Below are 18,764 nucleotides of genomic sequence, written 5' to 3'. Positions count from 1 at the left end.
ATGCGTACTAGCCTAGTGGAAGCGACTGGGGGCGGGACAGTAAGGGCTAACTTGCCTTTGGGGCCTTTTGAACCCCTTGAAAACTACAAAACCCAGCAACTTGCGCGTCATCTTTGTCGCAGCTTGTAGGGGCAGGATCAAACACGCAAAAGTGTCAACGGCATCATTGGCTATTCTGATTGCGTTTACTTCCCTTAGGCGGCTTGAGATTGGTTACTTGGCCCAGAGGGGCGGAGACAAAGGAAGAGAAAACACGCCCCCCCCTCCGCTTCTCCAGAAAAGGTTGTGATTGGCCGGGGAGGCTGCGGGCAGATCCTGGCTCTTCGCGGTCTGGGAGGGTAGGCCTTACCTGGGCGCTAGAGGGGGCTGTTCTACCACCACCCCTAGTCCCCAGAGCCCTGGGGCTGTTGTAGGTCCAAGTTCATCTCAGAAAATTCTCCCTCAAGCCCCCAGCCTAACCCTGGCCCTCAGGCCTCGGTGTTACAGAACCTGCTTCCTTTTCCTAGGTTGTCTTTAATGTCTTTTCCCCGCAATTCTGTATGCAACCTGTCGGGTTTTGTTTGCCTTAGTAGATCCGCCCTAGTGAATATTTGCTTAACTGGCCAGGAATCTGGGACCCAAGAATCAGACTGCTGTGGGACCAGAAGACTGTGGTACCAGGTATCATTCCCTGTGCCGTGAGATTTGCGCCTCTCAGCTGAAGAGAACAAGAGATCAATCTGGGTGCACAGCAGAAAATACACTTTTGGGTCCCAAAACCCCATTCCCTCCCCCGAAGTCTCCTAAGCACTGACTGAAATTTACAGGGGAAATCTTGTGACCTTGGAGCGAGAGAGAGCACGAAAATGTCTGATTCCAATGAGTGTTTTGAGAATGGGTCAGGGAATAGATGCCTTGTTCTGAGGGAGAAGGCAGGGGCTGGAGGAAGTCACAGGAATCTTGGACTGATGAGGGGTCATCCAGGAACACTGAGAGGGATGGGGCCAACAGCTGAGTGGATTCCAATTGGGTGAAATTGGAAAACGAGTGGTGACAATCAAGGGAAGCAGAACTGGCAAGATCGGTATGACGGGGGAGCAATGTCAGAGTGCTGAGGATACCATCTGAGGGGCTGCTCTCTCGGGGTATAGTAAGGAATCCATAGGGGGTTCCTACGGAATCAGTGTAAGGCCCGAAGTGTAGGTGCTGTAGGACACGGTCAGCAAGGAGACGCGGGGCCCAGGCGGTCCAGGGACGGGCCTGGAGCGCGCCGGATGGCAGCAGCGGGCTCCTTTAAGAGGCCGGCGGCTCCAGCGCAGCATCCCCCGCTCAGGGCGTGTCCGTCCCGGGGGGCCAGGGGCGGGGGCCTTGAAGGAGCGGGAGTTCAAGCCGAGTGGGGACCGGGCTAAGGGTTGGGGGGTGGGGGCAGAAAGCTGAGGCTGACACCGGTGCACCTGGACACCGCACGAGCATCGCCTGTGACAGCGTCCCCGGTCCGGTCGAGGGCAGCGGGGGGAGGAGGGAAGGAGGTGGAGAAGGAGGAGGAGGCGGGAGCAGCATCCGGAGCGGAGCTGCAGCAGCGCCGCCTTTTGTGCTGCGGCCGCGGAGCCCCCGAGGTGAGAGCCTGGCCGAGTTGTGGGGGGTGGGGTGCAAGGATGGGTCCGGGTCCTGGGACCCAGGCGTGGAGGGAGGGTAGGGATTCAGATGTGGCGTGATGGGGGAGGAGGTGACGCGGGGATGGTGAGGCTGTGGGGATGGAGGAACTGGGAACCTGGACCCGACGCCAGTGGGGATGGGAAGGAGGAGAACGGAGCTGAGGGATGCCGCGGCCCAGCTTGGAGAGGAAGGGCTTCCAGGACTGTGAAGGGTGTATGGAGGTGGAGGGACAGACTTAAAGGACTGCAGGCAAGAGAACATCCTCTTCTCTCTCTCACCCTCAAGATGAGAGAAGGAAGGGGAGGGGGAGTTTTGGCTCCCTCCAAGGAAGAGAAGGAAGGGCAAGGCTGATGTACCCACCGTATTTCCCCTCCCCCACACGTATAACTAGCAGGCTGCACCTGAACATTACAGGCAGCACCTGTTCCTGATGGCCTGGCAATAGACCCCTTTCCCTTCCATCTGCGATGCCCCTAGTCCCCTCCAGCTGTAGCATTCCTCTCCATCCAGCTGTTGCATCCTCCCCTCCCCCACTCATATGTAGCTTTCTCCCTTCTTTCTCTTCCCCTTTCTCTGGCTCCCTTAACCCGTTTCCCCAGGTCAGACCGTGGAGAACCTCCTTTTCTCTCATACACTCCTCAAACTCCTTGGCTTAAGAATGACCAAGAATTCTCTCTACTGAGTTAAAACTTGCTGACAACCATGGCCTTGAATGATTAAGAGGGAAGGGATCAAGACCCCACAGGCAATGGAAGGAAATAGCTGTCCCTTTGAATTAAGGGAAGAGTTGCACCTTTTAGCTTCCTTCTCTGCTACCTCTTTGGCCTTCAATGAAAGAGGGAGTGCACACCAGGTCTCCTCACCCCACCCAAAGTCCTCTTAAGCCACAGTTACTGCCTCCCTCTAAATAATCTGTCCCTTCCTATTCTCAGGGCAGCCTCTGTCACCCTGGGAGCTCTGATTTTCAGCCACAGGGTCATACCAAGCTAAAGCCAGAAGGGATTCAAGAAGGAATGGGCTCAAGTGCCCCCCTGAGCCTTCCTGTCAGGACACTGAAGTTTCTCTGAGCTTAAAGACCCTGCTCCCTATTATCTCACACTCAAGGGTGAAGAGGTGGCTGCCTCTCCAGCCTCCCACTCATCTGTTCACTTACATTGTGGACTGGGGTGACGCTAGAACACCTTAGTCCCCAGCAAACATGAAAACACCCAGCTAAGTGACCATCCCTTTTCAAACTAGTTATGGGGAGAGGAGACAAGAAGTTTCTAGAAGTAGCTTGGGATTTCTTAAACTTTCTTACAATTGAGGATGGCAGAACCCTTCTAAAAACCCATTGCTGTTTCCCAGTATTTCTGGTGGTAGTGAGGTGGTGGAGTCTGGCACTGCCAGGAAGAAAACACCAAGTTCTGGTACCCATAGCCCTGCCTTTCCCCTGTCTTGTGTCTGGAGAGGAAGAAGGGGTTAGGATTAGTGAACCAGCCCTTTTGTGAGTCTTTGGGGCAGGAGGAGAACAGTGTTGAATTGCAGCAAAGGACTCTGGACCTTCAGGAGGTGTTGGCCACTGACTGATCTTTCTGGATCATTTGCTCCCAGTAGGACTGGGATCCTGTGTGTGTGTGTGTGTTGAGGAAGCAGTGAGACTATTCCAGAAGATAGTAAGGACCTTCAAGGAGAGAACCTTTGCCCTTTGGTTCTTTTTTTTTTTTTTTTTGGTACTGGGGATTGAACCCAGGGATGCTTAACCACTGAGCAACATCCCAGTCTTTTTTATATTTTATTTAGAGATAGGGTCTCACTGAGTTGCTGAGGCTGACTTTGAACCCATGATTACTCCTGCCTCAGTCTCCTGAGCCTCTGGGATTACAAGTGTGCACCACTGTGACCGGCTGGTTCCTTTTTTTTAACACTTCTTTTTTTTCCCCTCTTGTTTCTGTACCATCCTTTCCACCTGTACCTTCTTTACTGCCCCTTGTTTTTAGAAGGAAAAGAAGAGAAGAGAAGCACATTGATTTTAAAAAACTACTACTTTGTTTTAGATACTGTCCATATAACTGCTGTTTACAGATAGCTTCCTCTATGCTGGGTACTGGGTCAAGAACTTGATTACCTCAATAATGCTCACCAAAAAATTAAGATAGTGTTATTATCATCTCTACATTAGGGATGAAGAAACAAACTTTTTTATTCAGTCAAAAAGCTGGTGTGTGGCAAAGCCTAGAATTTGAACCCAGATCTATCTGACCCAGAGCTTGTGTTCACACCCACCATCAGTGAGTAACATAGGTACCACTGTCCCCATCTAGAGATGAAAAAACAGATCTCATAAGAAGTCTCATAATCCTGTAATCCCAGCACTCAGGAGGGTTAGGCAGGAGGATCCAAGTTCAAAGCCAGCCTCAGCAACTTAGCAAGACCCTGAGGAAAATAGCAAGACCCTGTCTCTAATAAAATATAAAAAGGGATGGGGCTATGGCTCAGTGGTTAAGCACACCTGTGTTCAATCCCCAGTACCAAAATAATAATGATAATGTCTCATACTACAGGTCATCCAGCTGGTCAAAAGCAGAGGTAAAACCTCAACAAGCTTCTCATTCTGAAGTCTGCCATACCATCCACTCTCCTTCCACATAGCACAGTGGTCCTAAACAAGGGGAAAGGAGTGGATGGGCACTCCAACAATTTTATTTTTTCTTTTGCAATTCAAAATAAATATTATGTCTTATTTTAAAAACAATTCAAAAGTTATTCCCAAAATACTAGAAAATACAGATAATCAGGCACTGTGGCACATATCTGTAATTCCAGCAGCTTGGAGAAGCTGAGGCAGGCCATCCTCAGCAAAAGCGAGGAGCTAAGCAACTCAGTAAGGCCCTGTCTCTAAATAAAATACAAAATAGGGCTGGGGATGTGGCTCAGTGGTTGAGTGCCCAAGTTCAATCCCTGGTCCTCCCCACTCCCCCAAAAAAAGTAAAAATAGAAAACAAAACACAGATAATCCAAAAGAAAATTGAAACATCCATAATTCTACCTACTTTGTGTTACACTTTGATATCAATCAGTTTGTTTTCTGTTTGGGGTATTATATTGCTGGGGGGTCAAACCCAGGACCTCACAAATACTAGAAAAGCACCATACCACTGAGTTTCACCCACAGCCAAGATTTTTTTTAATGACTTTCTAGCTCAGGAACAATATGTTGAAATGTTCTGAGCTTCTGCTGGGTGCACATCCCTGTAATCCCCCTTCTTGGGAAGCTGAGGCAGGAGGAGCTCAAGTTCAAAGCCAGCCTCAGCAACTTAGGGAGACAGGCTCGAAATAAAAAACAGAACAAGAGGACTGGGGAATGTAGCTCAGTGGTAAAGCGTCCCTGGGTTAAATCACCCGTACCAACAAATAAAATATACTCAGCTTCTTGTAGGTCTACTGGAAATCCTGAAGGAGGAACTCCTGTGGCCCAGCCCATCCTGCTCCTGCCCTCCCCTACCCCTCAGACCTCCATGGGTAAGGTTGAGGGGTGATCCTGGCACACCATCAAAAGAAGGGAAGATCTTAGTGGTGCAGAGAACTGGCTAGGGAGTAAGGATGGGTGCAGAACACCAGGCCTCCCCGACAGTGCACAGGAAGGAAAGAGGACCTAGTGGCATAACTGGGGGCTCTAGCACAGCAGCTGCCATTGTGACATGGTTCCACTGGATCCTGAAATTGTGATTGGTCCTGGGAAGCAAAAGGTCAGAGACCAAGTCTCCCTTTTTCTGGTCATACAGAAGAAATGGCTTCTCAAGGATCCAAAGAGAAAGAACTGGTATCCAGTCAACCAGGAAGACAAGGCCAGGAGGCAGCACCAGCTCACTGCACTCTCAGCATCCCTCAAGGTGGGCTTGGGAGTCCAGAGACCACATTCTTTAAGCTAGGGTAGCAGAACTGGAGTTCTAGCTCTGAGTTCTCCAAATCCAAAGTTGGTTCTTTTGTCCTAAAAAGTACTGTCCTCCCTCAGCACCCTCACTGTCACTTTACCAGGAGAAGTGTAGCAGCAAGGGTCTCAGGGCTTGACTTGTAGAAGGCTGAGGACATGGATTTAGGGGTGAGCTCATTTTGGTGGGAGGGACCAGGGATTGAACTCAGGGGCACTCAACCATGGAACCACATCCCCAGCCCTATTTTGTATTTTATTTTAGAGACAGGGTCTCACTGAGTTAGCTAAGCAACTCAGCTTTTGCTGAGGCTGGCTTTGAACTTGCAATCCTCCTGTCTCAGCCTCCCAAGCTGCTGGGATCACAGGCGTGTGCCACCACACCTGGCAGTGAGCTCATTTTTACCAGCATCTCAAGAAGGCATTTCCATTTCATGAGGGTATTGAGAAAAGCTGGACTTTTTTCCATCTGGGAACTCTAGGGCCAGGAACATGGATCCTGTCAAAAGGAAAATAAAACGTTGCAGCCAGGTGGATAGGAGGCATGACTGGGATCCATCAGTCCCTTATGCTGTCAAGGTCTCAAAGCCTGCGGAGAAGACCCAAGATTCCAAAGCCATGGGTTTCCTTTCCTCTTGAAGACCCCTACTTCTCAACCCCACTTGACAGAAGTAGAATCTTCCTACTTTTCCTCAGTGGGAAATGAGGTCTGGGACAGTGGAGAGAGCCCAGGTGACAGCCCAAGATTTAGACAGATGGCCAGGCCTCTGAAGTGAGCCCCCAAGACTCCCAGACAAGCAGCTGTGTTGATTCTGCTGTTAGAAAAAGGAGCTAGAGAGAATTTGAAAGGTTCACCTGCCATAGTGCTCCTTCGTCTCAGAGAACCCAGGAGGACCTGGTGATCCCACTCCACACTGTGGCCTCCTTATGGGTACTCTGGAGACCAGCAGCAAAGCAGAGACTTCCCACCGATCCTGAATGAAGGCCTGAAGACTCTGGGAGTGTCCACAGAGCTGCCTTCTCTGGCAGATGTTTGGCTCAGAGACCACTCTGTCCCCTCCTCAGTCTGCAGGAGATGCATCACAGTCAACATTTGGTAAATATGGTTGACAGAATGACTGACAGAGATACCACCCCTCCCATCACTTCTCTACCCTTCTCCCCATGCTATGCATAATTAATGGCCAGGAAGATAGGTCCCTTCCTCTATGATGACCAAATATCTGGGGCCAGGGGCTCCAAGCCATAATATCCTCCAAAGCCCGGGTGCCAAGGCGCAGCTCAGGAGTACTGGGACATAGCTGGCAGATCAGGAATATAGGAAACAGGAAGGGAGGGGCAGTTTATTGGGAGAAATCTCCAGTTTATGATGGCTCCTTAGGGCCTCAGCTTTACCCCTACTTCAAGTCATCTGGAAGAGCTGTCATTATCCTGAGACTGGTGTTGGGGTGAACTGAACCTGCCTAGATCTCCTACTCTTACAGTGCCCTAAAAGACAAGCAGGTGAAATGACTTCTCTCCTCCCCAGCTGCTGGCCATGGATACCACAGGGGCCTCTGGGGAAGCCTGGTGAATTGGAGGGAGGCCCAGCTATAAGAGTCCCCGAGCATGTCACCCTCTTTAGGCTTAAACCTAGTTAACAAAGAACCAGAGGAAGGGTGAAAAATTCCTTCAAAACACCGGGTCTTGTGCTACTCAAAGCTCAGCTTCTAATTAGAATACTAATTGGGAAGGGACCCGACTCTCTGGGTTTCAGTACCATTTCATCTCCATTTCGTCAGGGTCCTCCTCTCCTTTTAAAAACCAGCTTTGCGGTGGTCACTCACGCCCGTAATTCCAGCCACTCGGTCGGCTGAAGCAGGAGGATCCCAAGTTCGAGGCCAGCCAAGGCAACTTAGTGAGACCCTGTCCCAAAATTAAAAAAGAGCTGGGAGTGTAGCTCAGTAGAACAGCATTTGCCTAGCATGCCTGCAGCCCTGGATTGACCCCCAGTGGAGCGGGGGTGGGGGGCGACAGCTTTTCAGCCCGTCCTACAGTTTGTCCACCTTGAGCTTCACGTGTTGGTCTTCATGTCTCCCGGTTACTCCCTCCTACCCTTTCTGTGTCCTGCCTTCCTCTTTCCATTTGCTGCTTTCCTTCTCTGTGCCACTGCACCCCTGGTGTCAACCGTAGAAGTCCCTTCCCGTCAACCAACCTCCTTCCCTCCACCCAATGCCCAGCCGACGATCTTAAAACTGACGAGGTCGGAAGAGGGGGTCACAGGTGTCAGACGGCGAGGTCCAGGTCCGCACCTGCAGTGCCTGCAGCCATCCGGGCAACCAGCCACACGCGCTTGCCCAGGTCAGGGGCGGGGCTCAGACGCGGGTTCCGCCCCGTGTCGCGTTCACGTGACCCTGGGCTAATCTTGTCCTGGTGACTTCACGAGCTGCCCCGAGCCCGGTCGTCATGGTTACGCCGCAGCGCCCAGCGCTTGGCTCAGCCCGCTGTCCCCCTCGCCCCCTCTCCCCACCCGGACCCCGCCACCAGCCACGTGCCACGTGACGACCCGGAAAGAGGTCGGGAGGGGGAGGGGGCTCCGTGGCGGTAACCCCTTCCTCTCCGCGAGATCCCCAGCCCTGGTTCTGGGTGGTCCAGAAGCGAAGCCCAGGCTTGGGGCCGACACGTGGGAGGTGAAAGCACTCGGGTCCTCTACGGCCCGAAATTCTCCAGTGTATTGGCACGTCTTGGCCCGCGTTTGACTGTAATTTGCATTACAATCGACACCTTCCCTCTCGAACTGCAGATAGATACCTCGTAGGACGCATCGCGATTCAGAAGCTGTGTTTGATGATGATTTCCACATTCTGGGCCTCAGTTTTCTCAAGAACATAAGAGGCCCAATGGTACCTCCTTTGCTGAGCTGATCTGAAGATTAAGGGAGCTGATGTACTGATGGCTTTAGCGTGTGCTATCCTTAAGGGTCTCGGAGTGGGTGGAGCAGTTGTTCCACTTTACTCTGTCCCAGGTGCTGGCCGAGGCCCAGGAATACCGTGCAAAGTCGTTGCTTTAAAACAGCCCAGGCTCTCAAACTAGGCTCTTTCACTTGGGAGCCATGACGGAGATAGCAGAACGGGCTGTGCAGCCCAAAACAGGCATTAACTTAGAGGGTCTGGGCTTATGAAGACTTCCAGGATGAAGTGAGACTTGGAAGTCAAAAGAGGTGATGACAAACGCCTTATAGGCAGAGTACGCCTCTGGCACAGCTTGAGTTTCTAACTGGCTATGGCTTCTCTGACAGGTCAAGGAATGTCTCTGTCAGTCTGTAGAGTGGGGACTAATCGTGCCCACCTTAGTTTTGGGAAGGTAAAGCACCACTTTTCTATGACAGCTAAGGTACATAGTAAACGTTTCATAAAAGTTAGCCATTGTCATTGGGTGCCCTGAATCAAAATTCTGATGTAGCCTGCTGTCAGGTTAGTACTACATGGCTTGGTTACCAGCATCATCAGTAGGAGTGAGGTGGGAGAAAGGTGCCTGGGTACAGCATAGAGCATATATCCTAGATGTGTCTTAGATCCTGCTGGAGAATGGTCGGGGAGTTGGGGAACTGATTTAAGACTTGGGCCAGGTGATGATAGTTCAAACTTCAAACTTCATTAAGTTTGAACTAAGGCAGCAACAGTGGGACTAGAGAATAGAATAACATTGGACCAGCTTTTCAAAGGTACCAGTGAAAAAGAATCACCTGATCTGGGTGGGCATGGTGGTGCAGGCCTGAAATCCCAGTGACAGGGGGCTGAGGCAGGAGGATCACAAGTTCAAGACCTCAGCAACTTAGTGAGACCTTGTCTACAAAAGTCAGGGGGAGGGGGTTGCTGGGGCTGTAGCCTACTGGTAAAGTGTCTCTGGGTAAAATTCCCAGTCCCCCCTGAAATATAAAATTTTTTTAAAAAGAGAGGCCTGAAAATTGTGCAGGAAGAGCTAAGATTATCATTGTCCCTGCAGCCACCACCCCCACCCCCAGCTACCTTGTACATCTGCATCTTCCTCCCCTGAGCCCTTTTGCGTGTGCAGATTCCTGCCACTCCCCTCCACTGTGATTCAGAATATAAGGCAATCATTTCTAGGAGACCCTCACAGGGACTCATGGGAGAACCTACTTGAGGAACAGAGGAATTCTTGTTCTCAGCAGTCTCAGGCTTTGGTTACTAGATGTGGAGATAGGAGACCAGGATGACTCCTGGTATCAAGTTGTAGGACAATTCTGGTAAAGGCTAGAGAGTTTGCTCTGCCTGCGTGATAGCCAATTCATTCTTTCTTCTGTATAGTTGGAGAAACAGAGGCTCAACTATAGCTTCCCTGAGGTCAACCTGAGCTACATTCCCAGTTATTATTTTTTTAATCTTAAGACAGGGTCTCTCTAAGTTGCCAAGCCTGGTCTTGAACTCACAGCCCTCCTGCCTTAGCCTCCCAAGTTGCTGGGATTACACACATGTGCCACTGCACCTGGCAATGACTGGTTTTTAAATAACAGCCAGCTATGGATTGGGATCAATCTCCATGGCCTGGAAAGTTGGATCTTGGTTTAGAGAGCTGGGGATGGGGCAACAAGGAAGACAAGACAGGGCCTCCTCGGAGCCCTGGAGAGCAGCTGCTGATGGGATGGCTTAAGATGACTCGGCAGCAGGCCACAGCTTGTTAGGACAGTTTGTGCATCATCCCTGGGTGGTTCTTTTTTGCCAGCTGTGCTGGGTGATAATGGAGCTGTGTGGTTATAGTTTTCCCTTACCCTGGAGAGCTTGGATGTGTACCTGTGAACGCTTAAGCTCAGTTGTGAGCCCTGAGTATGTCTTAGGCTAAGGCTTTCATCTGAGTTGAATGTCTCTGAAGGGGCCTTAAGTAGTACTATGTGTAAGTACTTAATTGTAGGAACATTTTCTGAGAGTGCCCAAGTCAGTGTCGTGTAAAGGGAGTCTAGTTGTGTTACCACTGCATGCCTGAGATTGAGAACTAAGGTAAAGGTACCTGAGAGACCCTCATATGATATCTGTTGGCACCAGTGAGCCTCAGATGAAGGAAATAGGTGCTGCAGGAGTGAATTCCAGGAGTTGTACAGGGAGAAGGGAAACAGACTGTTACTGTAATACTTGAGGATTTTTGTTTTCATTTCTTGTGGTGCTGGGTTTGAACCCAGAGCCTCATGCATGCTAGGCATTCCGGCACAGAGCCAACAACCTAGTCTTATTTATACCTGAGTTGGAGATTTTTTTTTTTTTTTTTTTTTTTTTTTTTAAGTACCAGGGATTGAACCCGGGAGGCATTTAACCACATCCCTTTTTATTTTTTTATTTTGAGACAGGGTCTCACTAAGTTGCTGAGGCTGGCTTTGAACCTGATCCTTCTGCTGCTGGGATTGGTATGCACCACCCCACCCAGCAAGTTTGAGACATATTTTAAGGGACTGGGGATGTGGCTTGGAGGTTGTGTGCTTGCCTAGCATGTACAAGGCCCTGGGTTTGGTCCCCAGCACCACAAAAATAAATTTTCCGGGTGCAGGCGTGGGTGGGACTATTACTTGTATCTACCTGAGAATGATACTCAAATGTGTTACCCATGTATTACAGTATTGCTTGCACTACTAATGCCTAAGAGGAAGCCCAAGTGTGTTGGGTGTCCTCTGATAGGTACCTGAGGGCGAAGCTCAAGTGTTGCCTTCAGTAAGCATTTGCAAGCCCAGCTTCTTAGCCCAAGCTTTAGAGAGAGCATCTGGAGCTGTGCCTGTGGCTTTGACAGCCCCTTCCTCCTTCATTCTCACAGGGCCCGCTGCTCAGCACCACATCAGGGCCCAGAGGCTATGGCCTGCCTCCATGAGACCCGCACACCCTCCCCTTCCTTTGGGGGCTTCGTGTCTACCCTAAGTGAGGCTTCCATGCGCAAGCTGGACCCAGACACTTCAGACTGCACCCCTGAGAAGGACCTGACGCCTACCCAGTGTGTACTTCGTGATGTAGTGCCTCTTGGTGGGCAGGGTGCAGGTGGGCCCAGCCCCTCCCCAGGTGGAGAGCCGCCCCCTGAGCCTTTTGCCAATAGTGTCCTGCAGCTACATGAGCAGGAAACAGGGGGTTCAGGAGGAGCCACTGGATCACCAGAGAGTCGGGCATCTAGAGTTCGAGCTGACGAGGTGCGACTACAGTGCCAGAGTGGCAGTGGCTTCCTTGAAGGCCTCTTTGGCTGCCTACGCCCAGTCTGGACCATGATTGGCAAAGCCTACTCCACAGAACACAAGCAGCAGCAGGAAGGTAGGCCAGGGCCCTGTCTGAGCCCTCTCTGAGTCTCCCTGAACCTGAGGTCTATTGGACAGAGCCCCACCTCAGTCATTACCCAGTGATTCCTTCCCTCCCCACTGCCTCACCCATCAGTCAGCCTAACTTTGTGTGTGTGTGTGTGTACGTGGTGCTGGGCTTTGAACCCAGGGCCTCACACATGCTGGGCAAGTGCTCTATCACTGAGCTACATCCCAGCCTCCAGCTGCTTTCAAAGCCACCCAATCATTTCCTTCTCTCTTCCCTAAACCTAATGTCTTTTCAGTCTGATTTAGTTACCCTTGTGCCTTGACTCATTTTAGTCAATTAAACGATGTCCCCTTTCCCTGGCCTTGAATGTCACAAAGCCTTGAGTGCAGCTTCTGAGCCTTGTGGCACTGTGCCTCCTGCCCGCAGACCTTTGGGAGGTCCCCTTTGAGGAAATCCTGGACCTGCAGTGGGTAGGCTCCGGGGCCCAGGGTGCTGTCTTCCTGGGGCGCTTCCATGGGGAGGAGGTGGCTGTGAAGAAGGTACGAGACCTCAAGGAGACCGACATCAAGCACCTGCGAAAGCTGAAGCACCCCAACATCATCACTTTCAAGTGAGGTCCAGGGAAGGGGCTGGGAATATTATGCTGAGGCCTGGGACCCTCCTGGGCAGTGGGACCTAACCCATCCTTCCCAAAGGAGACCCCCGAACAGCATGGGTGGGAATGAAGGTTCCAAGTGCAAGTGAGGTCAATGTGGGGCTGCCTGAGGCCTTCATACCATGGTGTTTGGCCCCTAGGGGTGTGTGTACCCAGGCGCCCTGCTACTGCATCCTCATGGAATTCTGCGCCCAGGGCCAGCTATACGAGGTGCTGCGGGCTGGCCGCCCTGTTACGCCCTCCTTGCTGGTTGACTGGTCCATGGGCATTGCTGGAGGCATGAACTACCTGCACCTGCACAAGATCATCCACAGAGACCTCAAGTCCCCCAAGTGAGTATGCCTGCAAGCAAGCAAACACTGCTGTGCATGCAGGGGTCCATCCAAGGCATATGGCTCTCCCCCACTTTATAGATTCTGCCCTAAGTGCATGTGGCCATCTCAGAAACCTTTGCAAGTGACAGTTCTATCTTGGGAGGACTGTGGTGAACCTCTCACCTTTGGGTGTCCCACATGATGTTCAACAGAAAGGCAAAGTTACTACATAGTTGGGATGCGTGGACGGGCATGGATCCCAGCTGACTACACTTTTTACCAGCATGCTAATCACGTATGACGACGTGGTGAAGATCTCAGATTTTGGCACTTCCAAGGAGCTGAGTGACAAGAGCACCAAGATGTCCTTTGCAGGGACAGTAGCCTGGATGGCCCCTGAGGTGATCCGCAATGAGCCTGTGTCTGAGAAGGTCGACATCTGGTGAGGGCCAGAATAAGGACTGAGGAGAGCGGGTGGCCAACAGATTGGGGCAGTACCGCCAGGGCTTGGACATTCTTTGGCAATCAGGGCCTCTGAAGCGAGTACCTTTTATCCCCAGGTCCTTTGGTGTGGTGCTATGGGAACTCCTGACTGGTGAGATTCCCTACAAAGATGTAGATTCCTCAGCTATCATCTGGGGTGTAGGAAGCAACAGTCTCCATCTGCCTGTGCCCTCCAGCTGCCCAGATGGCTTCAAAATTTTGCTTCGCCAGTGCTGGTAAGGATGGCCTGGTTTGGGCTAAACTGACCTTGCAATGTTGAGAAACCAGAGAACAGTGCTGAGGAATATAGCTAGCTCCTAGAATCCAGAAATCCAGGTCCAGAATCCCTAACAGGGAAAGGGGGCCAAAGTGTCCCAATGTCTCTCTCCAAGAATCAAGTATCTGGGATGTGGGTTAAGACAACCTACAACTGAGGGAGATTGAACTGACCAGTAATCTGCAGGGGTATATTAAATTCAAAGACAGACTAATTTGCATCTGAATTTGGCTTCTACTACCTTCTGAGCTGAGTGACCTTCTCGGCACATGGTGTCCTTATGTGATTAAGACCCTTTCCCTTTCTCAAAAGTAAAAAGGGCCTGAGATGTGGCTCAATGGTAGCGTACCCCTGGGTTCATTTCCTGGCACCAAAATAGAATAGGTGCTAGGGTAGAATAGCTCAGTGGTTAAACACCTCTAGATTCAATCCCTGGTTAAAACACTGAGCCACATTCCCAACCCTTTACACACTCACACACACACACACACTCACACACTCTTTAATCTTATTTTTGAGACAGGACCTCACTAAGTTGCTGAGGCTAGATGTGAACTTAAATCATGTTGCCTCAGCCTCAAAGCCACTGGGATTACAAGCATGCGCCACAGTACCCAGTTTTTATATTCTGAGACAAGGTCTTACTAAGTTTCCCAGGCTGGTCTCTAACTTGTGATCCTCCTGGTCTCAGCCTCCCAAATCCAAGGATTACAGGTGCGCACTACCATGCCCAGCTAACCTGAAGATTCCTAATCTGCCATCTAGCATTTACCAAATAGTTTCTTTCATTGAAGTTTCTCAGAAAAACTTTTACTTTGGTAGACAAGTTGGAAAAGATGGGGTTAAACAGGTTTCCTTACTGCTAATGGATAGTGTGTGACATTTCTGAGAGTTCTTATATCACAGTGCAGTCTAGGATTGGCTTCTCCAGGACACACTTTGGGAAAGGAGGTTCTAGTTCCTATCTGGTCCTCCCTTAAAATCCTTTCTTCTCCAACTTCATTCCCTTCAGGAACAGCAAACCACGAAATCGTCCATCATTCCGACAGATCCTGCTGCATCTGGACATTGCTTCAGCTGACGTACTCTCCACACCCCAGGAGACTTACTTTAAGTCCCAGGTGTGCTGTGGGTAGGGAAATGAGTATCTAACTGCCACTTTGCAAAAATAATGATGCTCTTTAGGTGGGATGGGGAAGCTAGGCAAAGGGCTGACTAGACAGAATATATCAGTCCTCTTAAGAGGACTGGGACCCCCATCTTGGTCAGTCTTGTGCCCCTCTTTGGCTATGAAATACTGGCACAGGCAACCTTGAGAGATTATAGGTCAACTGGGTGAAGGAAAGGCTCTCAACGTTTATGGTCTCTCCAACCCCAGGCAGAGTGGCGGGAAGAGGTGAAGTTGCACTTTGAGAAGATCAAGTCAGAAGGCACCTGCCTGCACCGTCTAGAAGAGGAGCTGGTAATGCGGAGGAGGGAGGAGCTCAGGTATGTGACTGAGGGAATTTTACAAGCAGCAGGGACTGGACACCACCAGCTCCCAGAGACTGAGATCTACCGTGATACCATACTGAACTTAGTTCACCTTGGGGAATCCATCTGCCCATTTCAGACATGCCCTGGACATCAGGGAGCACTATGAACGGAAGCTGGAGAGAGCCAACAACCTCTACATGGAACTGAATGCCCTCATGTTGCAGCTGGAACTCAAGGAGCGGGAGCTACTCAGGTAACCTTGCCCACCTTTATGCACCAACTGCCTAATCTTCACTGCTGTCTTACTTGGAGACCCTACTGATCATTATTCAGATGCCCAACTGAGAAAGTATCTGGATCTTTAGGCGAGAGCAAGCTTTAGAGCGGAGATGCCCAGGCCTGCTAAAGCCACACCCTTCCCGGGGCCTACTACACGGGAACACAATGGAGAAACTCATCAAGAAGAGGAATGTGCCACAGAAACTGTCACCCCACAGCAAAAGGTAGGGCATGAGTTCATGAGCACTGAGGTTTCGAATATGGCAGGAGTGATGCTGAAAAACTACGTAAGTTTCAAGAGGTAAAAGTGTTGTCTAACTATAGCTTAGGGAGTACTTTATGTAAATACACTAATCATAACCTTGTATTCTCCCTTCCAGGCCAGATATCCTCAAGACAGAGTCCTTGTTACCTAAACTAGATGCAGCACTAAGTGGTGTAGGGCTTCCTGGGTGTCCTAAGGGCCCCCCCTCACCAGGACGTAGTCGCCGTGGCAAGACTCGTCACCGCAAGTCCAGTGCCAAGGGCAGCTGTGGAGACCTCCCTGGGCTTCGTGCAGCTGTGCCACCCCATGAACCTGGAGGACCAGGAAGCCCAGGGGGCCCAGGAGCAGGACCCTCAGCTTGGGAGGCTTGCCCTCCTGCCCTCCGTGGGCTACACCATGACCTTCTGCTCCGCAAGATGTCTTCATCATCCCCAGACCTGCTGTCAGCAGCACTGGGAGCTCGGGGTCGGGGGGCCACAGGAGCTGGGGATCCTGGCTCACCACCTCCAGCCCGCGGTGATACTCCCCCAAGTGAGGGCTCAGCCCCTGGCTCCACCAGCCCTGAGTCACCTGGGGGAGCCAAAGGGGAGCCACCTCCACCAGTAGGGCCTGGCGAAGGTGTAGGGCTGCTGGGAACTGGAAGGGAAGGGACAGCGGGCCGGGGAGGAAGCCGGGCTGGGTCCCAGCACTTGACCCCAGCTGCACTGCTGTACAGGGCTGCTGTCACTCGGAGTCAGGTAAAGTATGGGGAGATTGCTATGCTCTTTCCCTTTCCTTGTTCTCCCCTGGTTCTAAGTCTCATTCCCCATACTGAGCTCTTAATCTTAAACCACTACCTAACCTTTTGCGACTAAATGCCCTTATCCTAGATTCTGACTTTTCCCCATTTTTGACCATAGTCTCTTCATCTCTCCTGCAGAAACGTGGCATCTCTTCAGAAGAGGAGGAAGGAGAAGTGGACAGTGAAGTAGAGCTGACATCAAGCCAGAGGTGAGTAATAAGCATATGTGGCACTGGCCTTATGCTTCTGAGCTGCAAAAGGCAGAACAAGCTGTTAACACCCCACACATTTTAACATTTTAGGTGGCCACAGGGCATGAATATGCGCCAGTCACTATCTACCTTCAGCTCAGAGAATCCATCAGATGGGGAGGAGGGCACAGCTAGTGAGCCTTCCCCCAGTGGCACACCTGAAGTTGGCAGTACCAACACTGATGAACGGCCAGATGAACGATCTGATGACATGTGTTCCCAGGGCTCAGAAATCCCATTGGACCCACCTGCCTCAGAGGTGGCCCCTGACCCTTCCTCCCAACCCATTCCACACCAGGACCTACTCAGAGGTGAGCAGGTGAGTCAAGAACAGAACTACCAAATATTAGATGAGAACCAGAAGCAGATGCCTGGTCATTTGACAGCTTTTGGCGAGACATGTACAGGCCAGAAGATAGGTATTTAGCCTCCATCAGTTTCTGAGCCAGTTTCCTCCCTAGAGCAAACATCCATATGGTAGAACTGTGAGCCTATGGTACAGAGCCTGTAGTGGCCACTAAACTGCAGCCAGGGAAGGATCCTGAAATTAGGAGTCTGATGCCTTACAGAATGACCTAAGCAACTAAAACCTGCAAGCAATAAAATCAGTAAGCTACTGTGCCCTTACTGGGGTCATTTTTATTTATAATGCCAAGAGATGCTCCACCTCACTGCATTTCTACTCTTCCTCACAGGGCCCTCCCAATTCTGAGGACTCAGACTGTGACAGCACTGAATTGGACAACTCCAACAGCGTTGATGCCTTGCGGCCCCCATCCTCACTCCCTCCATGAAAGCCACTCTAATTCCCTGTATATAGAGAAATATTTATATAAATAATATATATGCGCCACATAATCAGAGGAAGATGGGGCTGTCCCAAGCTTAAGTCAGGCTTGAGGGGGACTGTCCCCCAATAAAGGCCAAGGGATACTGGCAGCTGTGGAGATGAATGACAAGTACTACCCTAGAGCTGTGTTTAAGGGGAAACTAGCCCCTTCTTGCTTCACCCCATTCCTTATGTTCAGCAAGCAACGCTTGTCTCTAGGACCTTTACCCCGAACAGTGGAAGGCAGAAGGAACCACTTAGACTGCACTTTTCTGTTTTCCGTTTACTCTGTTTACACGTTTTGCACTTGGGAGGAGGGAGACTAAGGCTGGGTCCTCCCTTCTGAGGTTTCTCAGGTGGCAATGTAACTCATTTCTTTGTCCCTCCATTTCTCTGCCAACCCCTGGCTTAGGGCCCAGGGGGAGGTTGAGAGACTTGATAGCATGTGATGATGGCTCAGGCTGAAGAACTGGGGTGCTGTTTAAGTCCCTGCTTTTATCCTGGTGCCTGATTGGGGTGGGGACTGTCATATTGTATCCCTGTGAAAAACCTTGAAATATAACCACTCCATGCAGGCCCAGCTGTTGAGGGTTTTCTTGATGAATGAATGGGGTAACATACCCGGTGAAGAAATTATTTTCCATCTTTTCTTACTAAATGACCATACCAAACTCTTTATATAATTATTGGCACAAATGGTAGCAGGTACAATTTTCTAAAAGATTTTTAGGACAAGAACAGAAATAGCTCTTATTGGCCAGGCATGGTGGCACACACCCATAATCCCAGCAACTCAGGAGGCTGAGGCAGGAACATTGTAAATTCAAGGCCAGCCTGGGCATTTAGCAAGACCCTGTCTCAAAAAAGTAACTGAAGATGTAGCTCAGTGGTAAAAAACCCCTGGGTTCAAAGTCCAGTCTCCCCCACCAGAAAAAAAAAAAAAAAAAACCTCATTAAGGAAAAAGGTCTATAAATGAACACTTACTAAAAACGAGAGACTTACGTTTTAGTTTAAAATATGCAAGATTGAACAAGGGGACAGACATTCCCATGAAGGTGAATCCCAATCCAATACAAGTGAATTGCTTCCATGTATATGCATGTGTGCACCCTCCAACCATGGAACTGCATACCTATTCTACAGTTAAGTCCTAGGAAAGTCTAATCCTCAATCTAAGCACAGGTTTCAAACGGGGCAACTAGGTACAGGTTTGTAGGAAGGAAGGATTGAGGGCAAATAAAAAACATGGGAGTGGTGAACAGGAGAAAATATCTTAATTGCAATAAAGGCTTCTATTCAAAACCCAATCTGGGTCCTGTTAGGGATAAAAGGTACA

At 50.4% G+C, this 18,764-nt stretch overlaps 1 protein-coding gene across 4 annotated transcripts; it reads left to right on the top strand.

Annotated features, from left to right (window-relative positions):
• Positions 1-1,421: 1,421 nt before the first annotated feature.
• On the top strand, positions 1,422-18,252 carry Map3k12 (mitogen-activated protein kinase kinase kinase 12). Of its 4 annotated transcripts, XM_047548395.1 has the most exons (15): positions 1,423-1,595; positions 10,884-10,940; positions 11,342-11,823; positions 12,244-12,427; positions 12,613-12,804; positions 13,070-13,228; positions 13,347-13,505; positions 14,559-14,667; positions 14,925-15,034; positions 15,159-15,275; positions 15,388-15,525; positions 15,682-16,303; positions 16,486-16,556; positions 16,650-16,917; positions 17,294-18,250. In XM_047548395.1, the coding sequence occupies exons 3-15, from the start codon at positions 11,379-11,381 to the stop codon at positions 17,390-17,392; spliced, it is 2,673 nt and encodes an 890-aa protein (XP_047404351.1). In that variant the 5' UTR covers positions 1,423-1,595; positions 10,884-10,940; positions 11,342-11,378; the 3' UTR covers positions 17,393-18,250. The 4 variants fall into 4 exon arrangements, with proteins under 4 accessions (XP_047404353.1, XP_047404351.1, XP_047404350.1 ...); XM_047548397.1 differs by lacking the exon at positions 10,884-10,940 and having other exon boundaries at positions 1,422-1,595; positions 16,650-16,909; positions 17,294-18,252; XM_047548394.1 differs by lacking the exon at positions 10,884-10,940.
• The last annotated feature ends 512 nt before the right edge of the window (positions 18,253-18,764 follow it).

This window comes from Sciurus carolinensis, chromosome 4 (assembly GCF_902686445.1).
Source record: "Sciurus carolinensis chromosome 4, mSciCar1.2, whole genome shotgun sequence".
NCBI classification, from domain to species: domain Eukaryota; kingdom Metazoa; phylum Chordata; class Mammalia; order Rodentia; family Sciuridae; genus Sciurus; species Sciurus carolinensis.
The sequence above is the reverse complement of the archived record's forward strand: the minus strand, read 5'-3'. Positions and strand labels throughout refer to the sequence as shown.

Excerpts from the sequence above, each read along its gene's own strand:
- Map3k12 (XM_047548394.1), top strand. The coding sequence starts at position 11,379 with ATGGCCTGCCTCCATGAGACCCGCACACCCTCCCCTTCCTTTGGGGGC. Across the intron at positions 15,526-15,681 it reads CTGTCACCCCACAGCAAAAG|GCCAGATATCCTCAAGACAG; the intron begins GTAGGGCATGAG and ends TCTCCCTTCCAG. Across the intron at positions 16,304-16,485 it reads CTGCTGTCACTCGGAGTCAG|AAACGTGGCATCTCTTCAGA; the intron begins GTAAAGTATGGG and ends TCTCTCCTGCAG.